The sequence below is a fragment of the Ursus maritimus genome, unplaced genomic scaffold, assembly GCF_017311325.1.
Source record: "Ursus maritimus isolate PB19 unplaced genomic scaffold, ASM1731132v1 scaffold_3, whole genome shotgun sequence".
In the NCBI taxonomy this organism is placed as follows: Eukaryota; Metazoa; Chordata; class Mammalia; order Carnivora; family Ursidae; genus Ursus; species Ursus maritimus.
Genome location: NW_024425563.1, coordinates 44,826,653 through 44,843,481, shown reverse-complemented (window position 1 = coordinate 44,843,481; position 16,829 = coordinate 44,826,653). Strand labels below are relative to the sequence as shown.

The 16,829-nt window shown below is 40.9% G+C and overlaps 1 protein-coding gene and 1 long non-coding RNA gene across 2 annotated transcripts in view; one reads left to right on the top strand and one right to left on the bottom strand.

Moving 5' to 3' along the window:
- Positions 1–9,619, bottom strand: part of LOC103658940 — a 23,420-nt gene extending 13,801 nt beyond the window's left edge. Inside the window, exons 1-2 of the long non-coding RNA XR_567349.2 lie at positions 9,483–9,619; positions 1,188–1,250 (exon numbers count right to left, since the gene is read on the bottom strand). This is a non-coding gene — a long non-coding RNA (uncharacterized LOC103658940). The remainder of the gene's footprint in view (positions 1–1,187; positions 1,251–9,482) is intronic.
- A 57-nt stretch (positions 9,620–9,676) lies between these two features.
- Positions 9,677–16,829, top strand: part of GARS1 (glycyl-tRNA synthetase 1) — a 43,985-nt gene continuing 36,832 nt past the window's right edge. Inside the window, exon 1 of the mRNA XM_008686554.2 lies at positions 9,677–9,932. Within this exon, the coding sequence (XP_008684776.2) occupies positions 9,711–9,932 (222 nt within the window). The 5' untranslated portion in view covers positions 9,677–9,710. The remainder of the gene's footprint in view (positions 9,933–16,829) is intronic.

The following is a 16,829-nucleotide window of genomic DNA, read 5'->3' as shown; positions in this document are numbered from 1 at the left end:
TTATATTATATTATATTATATTATATTATATTATATTATATTATATTATATATTATTAGAGTCCTTATCACTACCTGAAACTATTTATTAACCAGCTTATATTTATAAAGATTTTATTTATTTTATTTTATTTTAGAGGGAAAGAGAGAGACAGTACGAGTGAGGGCAGCGGCAGATGAAGAGGGACAGGCAGAGGATCTCGAGAAGACTCCAGGCCCACCATGAAGCATGACCTCACAACCCTGAGATCATGACCTGAGCTGAAACCAAGAGCTGGACGCTTAACTGACTGAGCCACCCAGACTCCCCTAAGCATCTTATTTTAATATTGCCCGCTTGGTCCCAAAAACCTAAGCTCCTTGTAAACAGGATGTTTGTCAGTTTTGTTCATTGCTGTCCTCCCAGTGCCTAGAAAAATGCTTGGCACATAGTAGGTGCTTGGTAAATGTTTATTGAATAACTATGTGACAGGAGCCAGGGCTCTTAAGCATTACAGAAGTTTCAGGGAGGACACTGTGACATTCTCTGTCCAAATCCTAGGAGGTACCTTGGAGGCCAACAGTGTAGTCACTTTTGTGCCAAGTTGCAGCAAAGGAATTCTTTCAAAGATGAGGAGTCCCAGCACTTGGATCCAGCCCCCCAAGGGGCACCACAGTAACCACCTCTCACTGAGACTCTGGCACTGTGACCAGATGGTATTTGGGAACAGCTGCTGGTCTCCATTTCTTCTGGGTCCACAGACCTCTGTTCCTCGTCTCAGAGAAAATCTTGCTACTCTAGCCACTTCTGCTTCTCACTGTACAAGTCCCTAAGTGGCTATCTTCCCCTGACTCCTAATTTAACAGTTTTAGAAGATTAAATCTTCCCTTACCTATGCCCTGGGGATCAAGGAAGGAAGGGAGGATAAGCCATTGTCTTTTTTCCCAATGTTTCCACACCAGTGAAATCAAAACAGAAATTGATCTTACAGTAAATTACCCTGCCTTAACCACTGACCGAATCACTAAGGTTTCAAGGGACCTTACCTCCTTGTTGTTGCAGAACAGAAGCTAAAACAAATCTTTGCTAAGGGATGCTGGAAGTTGAGGCAAAACTTTGGGGTTAATGGCTCAGGGGCCAGAAAGGAGAGTCAGTGCCTGAGAATTATGGAAGTCAAACCACATGGGTCACAGGCCAGTTTCACTCACCCTGTATTTAGAATCTTCTTCAGGGCACCTCTCTGCTTTAGCCTCCACTGTAGCTGCCTGCACCTAAGGGGAAAAGACCCAGAAAATCAAGCCATGGAGTTTTCTGCTTCTTAGGTAAAAGGGTAAATGTTTATTGAATATGACAGGTGCCTGGTTTTTCTGTAGTAGGGAGATTCAGGGGGGTTATTATTCTCACTGTCAAAGCCTCAAGAGGTGCCTTGAAGGCCAGCAGTCTGGTCACTCACCTCTCAAGAAAAGGGACTGTACAACCAGTTCGGGGAAGAACCCTGTATTACTTATCCATTGTTGTGTAACAAATTACCCCTGAACCTGGCAGCTTAAAAAGCCACAAACATTATCTCCAGCTAGGTGGTTCTGGATCAGGGCCTTCTGTAAGATGCAAGACATTGACTGGGGCTGCAGTCATCTGAAGGCTAGATTGGGGCTAGAAGGCATGATCCTACGTGGTCCACTCACATGGCTTATGGCAGGAGGATCGGTACCCCATTAGCCCTTGGCACTGACCATAAAAAAGCTTGAATGGCTATATTACTATGAGTCTAAGTAGATTTAAAGATAAGAGATATATTTAGAGATGTAGATGAACATTCACAATAACAAAAGTATCATTCAGCAAAAGCATGCAACAATTATAAATGTGTATATGCCTAATAAAGTCAAAATACATGAAGCAAACATGACAGAATGAAAGGTAGAAATAGACAAATTCATTATCAGAGATTTTAACATCCTCTCTCAGTTATTGATAGAACTAGACAAAAAAGTAGTAATGACAAAGAAGATCTGAAAAACACTATCAACCACCTTGTCTAACTGACCCTTATAAAACACTATGCACAACAACTGCATAATGCATATTCTTTTTAAGTACACATGGAACATTCACCAAGGTACTGCCATATGCTGGGTCACAAAATTTACTGAAGTTGATAAATTTCAGATGCTTTTCTCCGACTGCATGGGAATTAAGCTAGAAAGCAACAATAAAAATAACAGTATATGTTTACAGGTTTCATATATTTGGAAATTAACATTTTTCTTTTTTTTGTAAATATTTTATTTATTTGAGAGAGTGAGTGAGACAGAGCATGAGCAGGGGGAGGGGGAGGTATGGAGGGAGAGGGAGAAGCAGACTCCCCACTGAGCAGGGAGCCTGATGTGGGGCTCCATCCCAGGACTCTGGGAACACGACCTGAGCTAAAGGAAGATGCTTAACCGACTGAGCCAGGTGCCTCCTAAACAACACTCTTCCTGATAACTAATGGATCAAAGAAGAAATCATACAGGGAATTAGAAAGCATGTTAAATTACATGAAAATGAAAACATGATGTACCCCAAATTTTGGGATTCAACTAAAGCAGAACTTAGAGGCAAATAAATAACTTTAAATGTTTGTTTTAGAAAAGAAAAAAGGCTTACAATAGATTATCTAAGTTTCTACCTTGAGAAGGTAGAAAAAGAAGAGCAATTCAAACCCAAATTAAGTAAAAGGAAAAAATTATAAAGTAGAAATCAGTGGAACAGAACATGGACAAAACAATGGAGAACATTAACAAAGCCAAAAGTTAGATGTTTGAAAAATTGGTAAGTTGGTAAACATTTAGCAAGACCGATCAAGAAAAAAAGAGAGGAAGAGAGAAAAAAAATTAATTACTGGTATCAGGAATGAAACAGGGGATTTTATTCCAGACCTTACTTGTATTTAAAGAATAATACTGGAATGTTATGAGCAATATTATGCCAATAAATCCGACAACTTATATGAAACAGCCAGATTTCTTAAAAAACAAAACTTATCAAAAAAGACAAAAGAGGAAATAGAAGACATGGATAGCTTCATTTCTATGAAAGGACCTATTCATAAATTCACTGGTGAACTCTACCAAACGGTTATGGAAGAAATAATACCTATCTTACAAAGACGGGTATTTCAGGAAACAGAGGAGACTCTTCCCAAATCATTTCATAAAGCCAACATAACCTTGACAGAAAGACTTCACAAAAATATTACAAGAAAAAAAAATTATAGGCTAATATTGCTCATGATAAACATCCTTATCAACATATGAGCAGATCAAATCCAACAAAATGTAAGAAGGATAAAACCAAATGGGATTTATCCTAGCAATGGAAGGTTGATACAACATTTGAAAAATTCAACAATGTAGTTGAGTATATTAAGAGAATCAAGGAGAAACACCCTATAGTCATCTCAGTAGATGCATAAAGAGCATTTTATAGAAACCAGTACCCATCCATGACAAAATCTTAAGCAAACCAGGAATAGGCAGGAACTTCATTAATATGATAAAGGCATCTGCTAAAAATTCTGCAACTAACATGATACTTACCTAAAGAAACATTGAACACTTTGCCTCTAAGATCAGAAACAAGGCAAGATGTTCATCCCCACCACTTCTATTCAGTATTGTACGAGATGACCTAGACTATACAGCTAGGCGAGTTAAAAAAAAAAAAAAAAGCATAAAGATTGGAAAGGAAAACTGATTCTATATGCAAATGACAAATGAATATATGACAAATGATGTATTAATGTAGAAAATCCCAAGGAGTCTATAAAAAAAACCCAACTACTAAAATTAGTAAATGAAAGATCACTACACAAAATCAATTGTATTTCTATATATTAGTAACGAGCCATTGGAAAACAAAATAACACTCAGAGTTAACAAGTAAAATACCTAAAAATAAATTTAACAAATACATCCAAAGCCTATATTGTTAAGCTGTCAATTCTTCCAAAATTGACCTATGGATTCACAACCCCAGCAAGTATTTTTTTAACTGACAAGTCAATTCTAAAATTTATACAGAAATGGGAGGGACCTGGAATAGTCAAAAACAATTTTGCAAAAGAAGGAAAGGTGGAAAATGTATGTTATCTGACTTTAAGACTTACTCTAAAGCAATAGTAATCAAGAAAGTGATATTGGCATAAAGGTTGATAGATGGATCACTGGAACAGAATAGGGATCACAGAAAGAGCCTCACACTTACATAGTCCATTTATTTTCAACAAAGGCACCATACCTCATCAATGATGAAATAAATATTGTGAGCTTTCTTCCTTCTAACAATTGGTGTTGGGGAAGATGGTGAAGTAGGAGGACCTTAAACTTGTCCTGTCCCACGCCTACAACCAGGTAACACTCACAGCAGCTTAAATAACCCCCAAAACAATCTGAAGACTGGCAGAACAAACTCCACAACTAAAGGTTGAGAAGAGGCCACATCAAAGAAGGTGGGAAGGGTGAAGACGCAGTCTGGGAGCAAAATGGACCACAGCCATCTGTAGTGGGGAGGAAGCCAGTGTCACGGAGAAGGGCAGAAAACAGACTATACCACCAGAGAGCCCATAAACAAGGGAGGATGAATCCCCACAACATTTGCCTTTGAAAGCAGAAGGGGCCAGTTTCACACTTCTTAGAACCAACAGGATTTAAAGCCTAGAACATTAAAAATCTGCATGCTCAGCTCTGGGAGAGCCTGGAGGCGGTTAGGAAGTGGAATCCTTATCCTTAAAGAGACAGCATGACAAACAGTCTATGCAGATACAGCATAGATCCAGCAGCTTGACAAATGCCAGGGACAGACGAGAGGGAGAGTGATTTGCTTATCTCAGAGGCGGCCCAGAGAGACAGGGTTCACTGCAAGGAGACCCCTCTAGGAACAAAAGAGCTGGCAGGCATTATTTCCCTCCCTTGCCCCTCAGCGTGAACAATGGCCACCTGCAGGAAGCAGCACTTCAACAAAACTCTCTACTTTGCACCAAGCCCCGCCCCCCATGCTTCACAGATCCACTCTTTCCAGTCATGCTCACTTCAGTCCTGGCACTGAGGGACCCTCCCACAGAAGACCTGTGCAAATCCTGCCAACACCCCATCTCCAGGACTTGTGCATTTTGGAGGACCTCAGTTCCAGTGGCGGTGGGGGTATGCCTTGTTTCACAAGCAGGCTACCCCACACCTTGTTAAAATGCACCCCACTCCCGCTGGGGACCAAATATTGCCCACAAGAGGCAAAGAGAGCCTCTGCTAACAACTGGACTGAAGGAAAAATAGGCCAAGACTCAAGAGCAGAGTGCAAGCAACACACACAGTAGATACTCCCTGAAGTGCCAGCCCTGAGGAACAGGGGACACTACACTGCAGGGCACTACAGGACCTCTTCCTCATAAGGCTGTTATTGTTAAGAGCAAGAAAAGTAGCTGACTTTCCTAACATAAACACAAAAAGTCAGACAAAATGAGGAGACAGAGAAATATCTCCCACATGAAAGAAAAGGGTCAAACCACAGCAAGAGACCAAAGTAAAATGGATATAAGTAATATGCCTGATAGAGATTTTAAAATAATGATCATAAAGATACTCACTGGACTTGAGAAAACAGTGGGAAACATCAGGGGCACCTGGGTGGCTCAGTTGGTTAAGCATTTGCCTTTGGGTCAGGTCATGAACCTAGGGTCCTGGGATTGAGCTCCGGGATCTCATCATCGATCTCATCATCGCATCATGGGGATCCCTGCTCAGCGGGGAGCCTGCTTCTCCCTCCACCCTTCCCCCTCTACTTGCACTCTCTCACTCTCAAATAAATAAGTAAAATCTTAAAAAAAAGAAAAAAAGAAAAAAACAATCTCAATTACAATTGCACCAAAACCAACACAATATGGAATAAACTTAACCGAAGAGGTGAACGACCTAAACAAAACAAAACAAAACACCCCAGAAGTGAAAACTATAAAGCACTGATGAAAGAAATTCAAGACAATGCAAAGAAATGGGATGGTATTCCATGCTCATGGGTTGGAAGAACAAATATTGTTAAAATGTCCATACTACCCAGAGCAATATACACATTTAATGCAATCTCTATTAAAATATCAACAACATTTTTCACAGAAAGAATAAGCAATCCTAAAATTGTATGGAACCACAAAAGACCCCCAATAGCCAAAACAATCTTGAAAAAGAAAAACAAAGCTGGAGGCATCACAATTCCAGACTTCAAGTTATATTACAAAGTGGCAGTAATCAAAACAGTATGGTATTGGCATAAAAATAGACACATAGATCAATGGAGTAGAACAGAAAATGCAGAAATAAAGCCAAAATGATATGGTCAATTAATCTGTGGCAGAGGAGGAATGAATATCCAAAGGGAAAAAAGACAGTCTCTTCAACAAATGGTGTTGGGAAAACTGGACAGGTAGATGCAAAAGAATGAAATTAGACCACTTTCTTTCACCGTGCACAAAAATAAACTCAAAATGTATTAAAGACCTGAATGTGAGACTTAAAACCATAAAAATCCTATAAGAGCACAGGTAGTAATCTCTCTGAAATTGTCTGTAGCAACATTTTTCTAGGTATGTCTCCCGAGACAAAGAAAATAAATACAAAAATAAACTACTGGGACTACATCAAAATAAAAAGTTTCTGCACAGGGAAGGAAACAATCAATAAAACTAAAAGGCAACTACTGAATGGGAGAAGATATTCACAAATGACATATCTGATAAAGGGTTAGTATCCAAAATATATAAAGAACTGATTCAACTCAATACCCAGAAAACAAATAATCCAATTAAGAAAATGAGCAGAAGACATGAATAGACATTTCTCCAAAGAAGACATACAGCTGGCCCACAGACACATGGAAAGATGCTCAACATCACTCATCATCAGGGAAATGCAAATCAAAACCACAATGAGCTATCACACCTGTCAGAGTGGCTAAAATAAAAAACACAAGAAACAAGTGTTGGTAAGGATGTGGAGAAAAAGGAACCCTCTTGTACTGTTGGTGGGAATGTAAACTGCTGTAGCCATTGTGGAAAACAGTATGGAGGTTCCTCAAAACATTAAAAATAGAACTACCCTATGATTCAGTAATCATGCTATAGGGTATTTACCCCAAAAATACAAAAACACTAATACAAAGGGATACATGCACCCCTATGTTTATTTTTTTTAAAGATTTATTTATTTATTTGAGAGAGTGAGAGAGAATGTGAGCAGAAGCAGGGGGGAGGGGCAAAGGGAGAGCAAGAAGTTGACTCCCCGCTGAGCAGGGAGCCTAATGTGGGACTCGATCCCAGGACCCTGGGATCATGATCTGAGTCAACGGCAGATGCTTAACCTACTGAGCCACCCAGGCGCTCCACCCCTAGGTTTACTGCAGCATTATTTACAATAGCCAAATTATGGAAGCAGCCCAAGTATCCACTGATAGATGAATGGATAAAGAAAATGAGGAGAATATATATACAATGGAATATTATTCAGCTCTAAAAAAGAATGAAATCTTGACATTTGCAACAACATGGATGGAGCTAAAGAACATAATGAGCTGACAAAATAAGTCAGTCAGGGAAAGACAAACACCACATGATCTCACTCATATTTGGAATTTAAGAAACAAAGCAAATGAGCAAAAGAAAAAAAAAAAAAGACAAACTGAGCTTCATTAAGTTATACGTTAAAACAGCCTCTGCCTCCAGCTCACATTCTGGTCCTCTACTGTAGTTGTGTGACCATGGCCAAGTTATTTATATCTTAGCACTCTGAATCTTGAACCTATAAAATGGGAATTATTATGGAGTCTACTCATTGGATTGTGAATAAATTTACAGGAGATAAATTCGAATGTTAACTTGCACATAGTACGCCCTCAATGAATATAATCTATTATTATTGTCTTGTAGATGTAGCTTCCCACGGGAAACCACTTAGGAAATTCTGCTAAGGGCCGTGTGGACCTATTGAAGTGTCCTGAGCAGAGAAGCAAGATGCACAGCTTTGCCTTTAAAAATAATCACTGAGGCAACAGTAGGGAGGATGAACTGGAGGGGGGAAAATGGATTTGGAGACAAGAGCTGGGACTGTCCTCATGTGAAAATCGATGAGACATTATTGATCTAAAGAATTAAAAATACACATAGAATTATATTCAAAATATACAGAATTTGAATGTTTTAATAACAATGTAAATAAAAGTATATGTAAAGATTAAAATTGTTTTTCATCTTTAAAAATATTAAACTCAGAATTACCTATTAAAATGAAGCCAACAATGAATCGATGGAACACTACATCAAAAACTAATGATGTACTGTATGGTGACTAACATAACATAAAACGAAAAAATGAAAAAGAATAAATAAAATGAAGCCAAATAAAATTGCGGTTAATGTCAAATCTTGAAATAAAAGTTTTTAAAACCCGAATGGTTTAATACTGCAGAAGGTTTTTCTGCACCTGCCCTGCTTTTATGCTCAACTGTCAGTACTTCTCCAGAACCACAAATTGGGACAGGAAGAGAATACAGACTTCGATAATACTGGGAAAGGCAACTTCATTCTGGTGAGCCTGTCTACTCTCCTAAGCTCCTGCGGTGGTCACAGGGACGGTGTGTATGGTTGGCTCTAAGAGATGCCATCAAACAGTTCTTTAAAGCAGCGTACAAGCTGACACTGCTCTCAGCAGTGTGGGACAGTCCCAGAGCCTCACTTGGCATTTTCCAACACTTTCATTTTAGACATTCTGGAGGGTGTGGGCGATGCTATTCTATAACCAACACTTTATTTTTCTATTCTATCGCTGGAAAGGGAATCCAGCTTTGCCTGCTCACCCACCTTTGGGGCAGCAGGGAGGAAGGAAGCCCATCTCTGGAAGGTAGTCAGCGGGGGCCCAAGCACAAGAGGGCTGGTCTGCTGAGGCAAGGCCATGAGGAGGGACTCACGGGCACCTAGATTTTCAGCTCCATTCCCCTGCATTATCTTGTTCCCTAGTCTTTCCTCCCCTCTTTGCCTCTTGCCTTTCCTCATTTCTACTGGTTCAAATCCTGCTCGCCCTACAAAGGTTGCTCAGAACTGACCTTCTCCATAAAGCCCCTCACCTCTCCTCCGCTTTTCCCCAGCTGTTTTCTTGACGCGGTAAGGCATGGGTGTGTTATGATGGGCAACTCATTAAGCTCTTTCGTTTCATCATACGAGGAGCACGAGAACTTGAGCTACATTGAGTCTACGTCCCTGAGTGGAGGTGATATGAGCCTTTAAGGCCCCAGGGGTGCACGAACACAAACAGAAGTGTGTATTTCCGTGGGTGAGCCCGAGTGTCAGTGCCCAAAGCCTATGCTTTGAAGGTCCTTGTGCGTCTCAGTCTGCAGGTCTCGGACCGGGCTGCGTCCCGGAACGTCCACCCTCTTGGGGTGGCCTGGCTCATCTTTGTGCAGGTCTGTTGGCGGGTTGTTACCTGAGATCCCGCAGCCCTCCCAGGCGCCCAAGGTGGAGCGAACCCTCTCGAGTCTCTGAAGGACTGCGGGTTCTGTGTCGAATCTGCCGGTCGCCGCGTCGCGGGGTGGGGAATGTGCGGCTGCGCACGCGCCGCGGCGTTTACGCGGCGATTTCATCATGCTGCCGGCCCCGCGGCGCGCGCCGCTTCCGCCGCCGCCCGCTCCGCACCGCCCAGGCCCGCCGGCTCATGCCCTCTCTGCGCTCGGCGCTGCTTAGAGCCGCCCGCACCGCGCTGCTGCTGTCGCTGCCCTCCCGGCTCCCTGCCCGGCCTCCGTTCCAGCCCTGCCGACCTCTCAGCGCGCGCGCCCGCGCCCCGACCTCATCCCCCGCCGCCGCCTCCCGGAGCAGCATGGACGGCGCCGGGGCCGAGGAGGTGCTAGCCCCTCTGAGGCTTGCGGTGCGCCAGCAGGTACGGGCATTCTGCGCCTCCCCTGGGCCGCGGGCTCTCCTCTCCTGGTCTGCTCTCCGTCATCCTCTCTCCTCCCCGGGCATCCGTCCACCGCGCCGGTTACCCCTCTCCTTCATCCGCTGGAAGCCCTTGGTTTCCTGGTATCTTCCTCGCCTCCCCCACTTTGGACTCCAGTCCCCGCGTGCGTCGGCCACCTTCCTTGCCGTGGACCCGCGTCCTAGCCTCTCCTTGGGTGACTCCCTCGGATCCCCTCCGACATCCTGCGTCCCTCCCCTCGCGATCTGCTGTCCTTTCCCAGTCCTTGTTAGTGTCTGCGCCTCTCCTGTCTGCGATGGCTGGAATCTGTGACCTTTGGTTACTTCTGGCCTAGCTCAATCTCCTCAACTTCAGTTTTCCAGTCTCTGCGGTGTTCTTTGTGCCACTTGGGTGGCGAGGTTCCTAATTCTTCCCCGGTCAGAGGCGAAACTGTCGGTTCTGTCTTCTTACGACTGGACTCTTTTTTAATCTTCAGGATGCTTTGGATAGTGTTTCCTCCTTGACACCTTCCTTCATTCAGTGCTTAGTTAGCCAGATGATCGGCTGAGAAAATAAAAAGTTGAAACGTGGATGTGAGGAGGTGTTGAACTTCTTTTTCTGATCATGGTGTGAGTTCATTGTCCTTCGCTCTTCATCCTTCTCTCGCTCCTGTCATCTTCTCTGGGTTCCCAGAAGACTGTTTGGAGTGAGTGAGCTTTCAGATCGTAAACCTAGGAAACTGTAAACGTTGCTGAGTTACTGGGTGAAGTCAGCCACCCTCTGTGTGGAACATTTTGAAATTTGATTTTGGGGTATGGAGGGAAGTTTCTTGGGCTGGAGGGCTTGGTGATTTAATACAGGCCTCCTTTTCCTAGGGCGCTGCATGAATATTAGAATTTAGAGAGGGCAGGGAAAAAGATTAGCTCAAGTGGATTCTCAGATCCAGTCAGGCAAAGCCAAAAGCTTGGAATAGGACCCGGGTGTCTGTGACCTAGTAGTAAACACCAAACGGGTTTCTTCCGCACCGGTGCCTGATGCAATAACTTGCCTTAGCTACGGAGGGTGGAACCCTGCCTCGGAAATAATTCATTGGGGGCAGAGTTGCCAAAAATTAAGCAAATTCTGCCACTTTGTAATGTCTACTTCTCTCCAGTTTGAGCCTGATTCAGTACTGTTTCGTTTCGAAATTTCACTATAGGCTTCATTTTTTCTTATTTATTATTGGTATCAGAATGTTGTGTATGCTTACTCTCTGTCTCCCTCCACCCACCCTACCCAGATAAAATTAGGTGTTGTTCCTTTGTCTTTTCTGTAACTCTCAATTTTTTCCCCATATCCTTTACTTGAGGAGGGAGAATACATCTAATTTGGAAAAACACACACCCAAACCCCTCCCTCTGCCACGTTAGCCTGAAACTGCAGTGCAAATTACCCGTGTGTAGTAAGACTGTGGAACTAGTTAACTGAAGTAAACTTTGATCTTGGAACAGCCTTCTGATGTGATTACTATTTAGTGTATTGTTTATGTTGGCTTGGGTTTTTGTTCTGTTTTGTTTTTGGTACTTTTAAGATTTTTTTCTGAAGGTCTTTGTTAGTTCGAGTTCTTTTTCTGTTTCTCCAGGACCACACATGTATCAGTTAGCTACCGGGAACCTTGAATCACACAGATTCCGGTGCCAGCTGGAAGGGAATTTAAAGATCATTTAGTTAAAGCTCTTTTTTTTTTTCTTTTTTTGCTTATGAGGAAATGAGACACATTGTCGCATCCCTCCGTTTGACATATTTCCATTGCAAAGTTTGTGCAATTGAGGACATTCTTGGAGTGGGATTTTTAAGGCACTTAACTGGTCTTGTAAGTGGCATGTGGTTTATATAAATTTGCTAATCTGCTTGACTACGTGGATGCTGTTGCCTTTAAAGGTTGGTCTTGTTGATCAACTGAAATGTATTTTCCTGTGGCATTTTTTTTTTTAAAGATTTTATTTATTTGACGGAGAGTGAGACAGTGTGAGAGAGGGAACACAAGCAGGGGGAGTGGGAGAGGGAGAAGCAGCCTTCCCGCTAAGCAAGGAGCCCGATGTGGGGCTTGATCCCAGAACACTGGGATCATGACCTGAGCCGAACGACTGAGCCACCCAAGCGCCCCTCCCGTGGCATATTCTTAGTTATTTTCTGGAGAACTAGTTATGGAACTTGCAGGAGGGCTTCAGAGCATCTGGAAAACACATTCATTGTTTGATCACGGGCATCCTGGGGCACTTGAGGTATTTATTTATTTATTTTTAAGTAATCTCCTCTCCCAACTTAGGGCTCGAACTCACAACCGTCACTTGCACCCCAGGGCAATTGAGTTTTTTTTTAAAAGTTGGGAATTGGGGCATCTGGGTGGCTCAGTCCGTTAAGCATCTGACTTGGTTTCTGCTCGGGTCATTCATGGGATCAAGCCCTGTGTCAGGCTCCATGCTCACTGGGGAGTCTGCTTGAGATTCTCTTCCTGTGCCTCTGCCCCTCCCCTGCTTGTGCTCTCACTCTCGCTCTAAAATAAAATAAATCTTTTAAAAAATAAAATAAAATGTTATTTTTTTAAAAAGTTGGGAATTAGCATAGTGTGGCCAGCCATCATTTTGCCAAATAAGAGTAATAAAAAACTAGTATAACCCTCAGACTACCATCTACTTTCCCCTTTTATTTTATAAAAGGACATTTTAATACAAAAAAAGCAGGTTATAATTCAAAAGAAAGAGCAGTCTTTTTAAAAGATTTTATTTATTTATTTAATTTATGTATTTTTTTTTTAAAGATTTTTTTAAATTTATGTATTCGACAGAGATAGAGACAGCCAGCGAGAGAGGGAACACAAGCAGGGGGAGGAAGAAGCAGGCTCATAGCGGAGGAGCCTGATGTGGGGCTCGATCCCATAACGCCGGGGTCACGCCCTGAGCTGAAGGCAGACGCTTAACCGCTGTGCCACCCAGGCGCCCCTTAATTTATGTATTTTAAAGATTTTATTCACCCATTTGACAGAGCACAAGCAGGGGGAAGCTGCAAGCAGAGAGGGAGAAGTAGGCTCCCTGCTGAGCAAGATTCCCAGGACCTGGGATCATGATCTGAGCCGAAGGCAGATACTTAATAGAGTGAGCCACCAGGTGCCCCAAGGTTTTATTTTTAAGTAATCTCTTCACCCTAGGTGGGGCTTGAACGTACAACCCTGAGATCAAGAGTTTCATGCTCTACCAGCTGAGTCAGCCGGGTGCCCCAATTTTTTTTTTTAAGAGCAGTCTTTCATGTTTAGCTTTTATTATTTTATTTTTAATTTGAAAAAAAATTTAACTTTTGTTCAGCTTTTTTTATATTTAATAGGTATAGGTTTGAAAAAAAGACCTAATACATTGCCTTTTTTTTTTTTCCTTTTACCGTGTGTTGGAAAAACCTCTGTCTTGGGGTGTCTTGTTTGGGAACAATTACCGTAGGGCAGTGGTTCTCTGTTCTTCACACCCTTGGAGGTCCTCAAAGTCAAAGCCATTTTCATAGTAAAGTTGAGATGTTATTTCCTTTTTTTACTGTGTTATTTGCATGGAAGATATAAAAGTAGTGATGGATAAAACTGTCTGCCCTTGAACTAAACAAATAAGACACCAAGTTATATTGTCATATCCTAAAAGGTAAAAAAAAAAAAAAAAAAAAAAAAAGTTTTGCTTTAGAGTGTCTTTGATGGAGCAGCAAAAATTATTAGTTATTAATTATTAATTTTATTAAATCCAGACCTTTGTTCGTACAGCTTTTTAGTGTTCAGTGTGACAAAATGGGAAATACACATAAAGCATATGGAAATATGATGATTGTCTCGGGAAAAACACTTGTACGATTGTTTGAGTTGCAAGCTGAACTGTCTGCTTATTTTCATTGAACATTATTTGCAAAATTCAGTTTTGGATACTGGGCATTCATTTCCTGAAAAATGAGTGAAGTGTGCCTGTCATTTCAAGAAAACAACTGATAGTATTTGTAGCCAATAATAAAACCAGGTTTTCGGTTAATTTTAGAGTTTTGGAAACCTTATCTGCTGCATGAACTTGGCAGCTTCACAGCACTTACGGACTTTTCTGATGGGATGGGTAGTGATACTAACAAATTTATTTTTTTTGAAATGGTGTAATAAGTGGGTCAGTTTCTAGAGGATCTGCATAACTCAGTTAACTAATATTTTCCAAATGACAATGCATGATGTTATAGAATCAAATATTGGTAAAAGATTTATTCAGAGTCCAAGATACATTAATGGATTTAATGTAACGGTATAAAAAGTTCATTGGTATAGTTTCCAATTACACATTGCTAGTAACCTTTATGAAATAACCTTTAAGAAACTACCACTTGTCAGAATTTTGGTGTAGTCTAAAAGAAGAATATCCACAATTATTTGAAAAAGCTTTTAAAATTCTCCCTTTTCTAACTGAAGGTATTCTTTGTATACTTCACCATTAAAATGCTTTATTGCAAAAGAGGCAGATGTGCAGATCTAGCTATCTTCTGTTAAGCTAGAAATTAAAGTATTTGCAAAATTATAAAACCTGTTCTCACTACGTTTCGTTTTGTTTTGTTTTGGAAAGTACTGTTTTCACAGAAATGTTATTTTATGTACATTGGCACATATTGAGCTTTTACTGTTATTTAAATGAATTAATATTTTTAAATTTGAATTTTAATTTCTAATATAGTAAAAATTGGTAGAAATAAACCACAATAACAAAAACTTTTTTGGGATCCTCAGTAATTTTTAACAGTATAAAGAGGTTCTAAGATCCAAGAAGTTGTAGAACTGATGTTTTAGGGGAATGGAAGTATCTGATTTATATGAAGACGGATTTGGGCTCTTGTCTGGAATGTAGCCCCCAGTATCTCCCATTTCCTCAGCCTGTTTTTCCCTTTACAGCTCAGTGTTTTCTCTTGTCCTCTCATTGTCTCCGCATTCTTATTTCTCATTCATTCCTTTATCCACTGCTCTCTGTCCTTGGCCTCTACTGCTGCCCTTTCCTGGTACCCTAAAGGGTGCTTTTCAATAATCATCATTTTACCTATCTAAAGCATTTAATCGTGTTGATCACACTCTCCTGTCAAGAATGCTTCCCCCCACCCCCAGCTTTAGTCTAAACATGAGGTGAGATTCTGTAGCTGAAGAAATATATATCTCAAGGTCTCAGTGCAAACAGGATCTGTTGAAATGACTTTCACTTGATCTGGAGGTTTAGGGAGGAACTGGTGTAGAGATTTGGTTATGTATTTTCAGTATCATTGCTTGGAATTAAGAGGTCACTGAAATGATTTCGGTGGATGTAGCTTCTTGATGCTCTAACAAAGTAATTAATATAGAGAAAAATAACGAAGAAGAACTTTTTTTTTTTAAACCTGTAGTAAAATTTAATAATTGTCAAGATAGGAGAGGTTTTGCAGAATTGCTAAATGGGCTTTCTTCATACCCTTGCATATTTTTGTGTTAATGCATCTAGTAATAAAAGTGTAGGCTTTATGGCGCCTGGGTGGCTTAGTCAGTTAAGCGTCGTACTGTTTATTTTGGTTCAGGTCATGATCTCAGGGTCCTGGGATTGAGCCCCGTTCAGGCTCCAGGCTCAGTGAGGAGTCCACTTGAGATTCTCTCCCTCCGCCTCTCCCCTCCCCCCAGCTCTCTCTTTCTCTCTCTAATAAATAAATCTTTTAAAAAAAAAAAAAGTGTAGGCTCTGAAGTTGTATTTCCAGAGTTTGGATCTGACTCCACCATCTGCTAGCTGGTGATGTTCCGCAAATGATTTAACCTTTTTGTAGCAAGTTTCTTCATCTGTAATATGGGAATGGAGTTATAAACATTAAAATGAGATAGTTTCTGTGAAGTATTGAGGATGCTGCCCACAGTGCATATAGTAAGCTCTTGCTAAAATGCTATATATTGTTCTGAGATGATTGTGGCTTACTGGGGGTGCTAGTTTTACCAAACCATTGCTGGCACGGAGCTCACATTTTCTTGTGATTGCCAGTTTGAAAACATTTTGCACCTTTAGGAGAGGATTGATGTCTTCTGAATTTGGTGAGATGGGGTGCTAGAAAAGCCTTTTTAGTAGTTTCTTGGGAGGTCTTTTGTAATGATTTACCATCTGAAACGCTAATGGTAGGAATAGATCTGTGAATAATAAATATTACTTGTGTCTCAGTATTTCACTTTTTTTTTTTTTTTTTTTTTTTTTTTTTGCTGTGATTGGGAAGACAGAGATGAAACTCACATCTTGGTAGTAGTAAGAAGACTTAGGGTGAAGAGCCCTGGATTTTTCTCTGCTTTGATTTTCTGGACTAAGAGTACCCATTAAAGCTCTTGCTTAATCCACAAAGGGTAAATGAAAAGTTTATGAAGTTTTTTTCAATAATTATAAAACATTTGGGAATCTGAGATGAGCTCAATCTTAACAGAATTCTTCTACCTACATATATGTAAAGCTAGGTGAGCAAATGTTTTCTTGTTGGTTTTGCTTGGCCGGCTGAATATGCACCATGATGTATATGAAGGATCCGGGAAGAAGATCCCTTGGAATGATTTCTCATCTAATAGCTACTCCGCTTTATAATCACAGGCACTTAGTTCTAATATATGTCTTTATGGTAGGAATGTATCCAGGAACCAAGCTTCTTAAGGATAATTTAGAGATACTTCACATCACTTGTATTCAGCACACATACACATGCATGTAAGCACAACCCAAAATACAGTTAAGCAGTGAACAAAGAAGGAAGAAAATAATTAGGTATTAGGACTGTTTAAGTACCTTCATTCCATGTTTAGATCATCTCCAGGTCTTTTGTTTTCAGGATTGGATCATTATAAATCATGGTTTTATT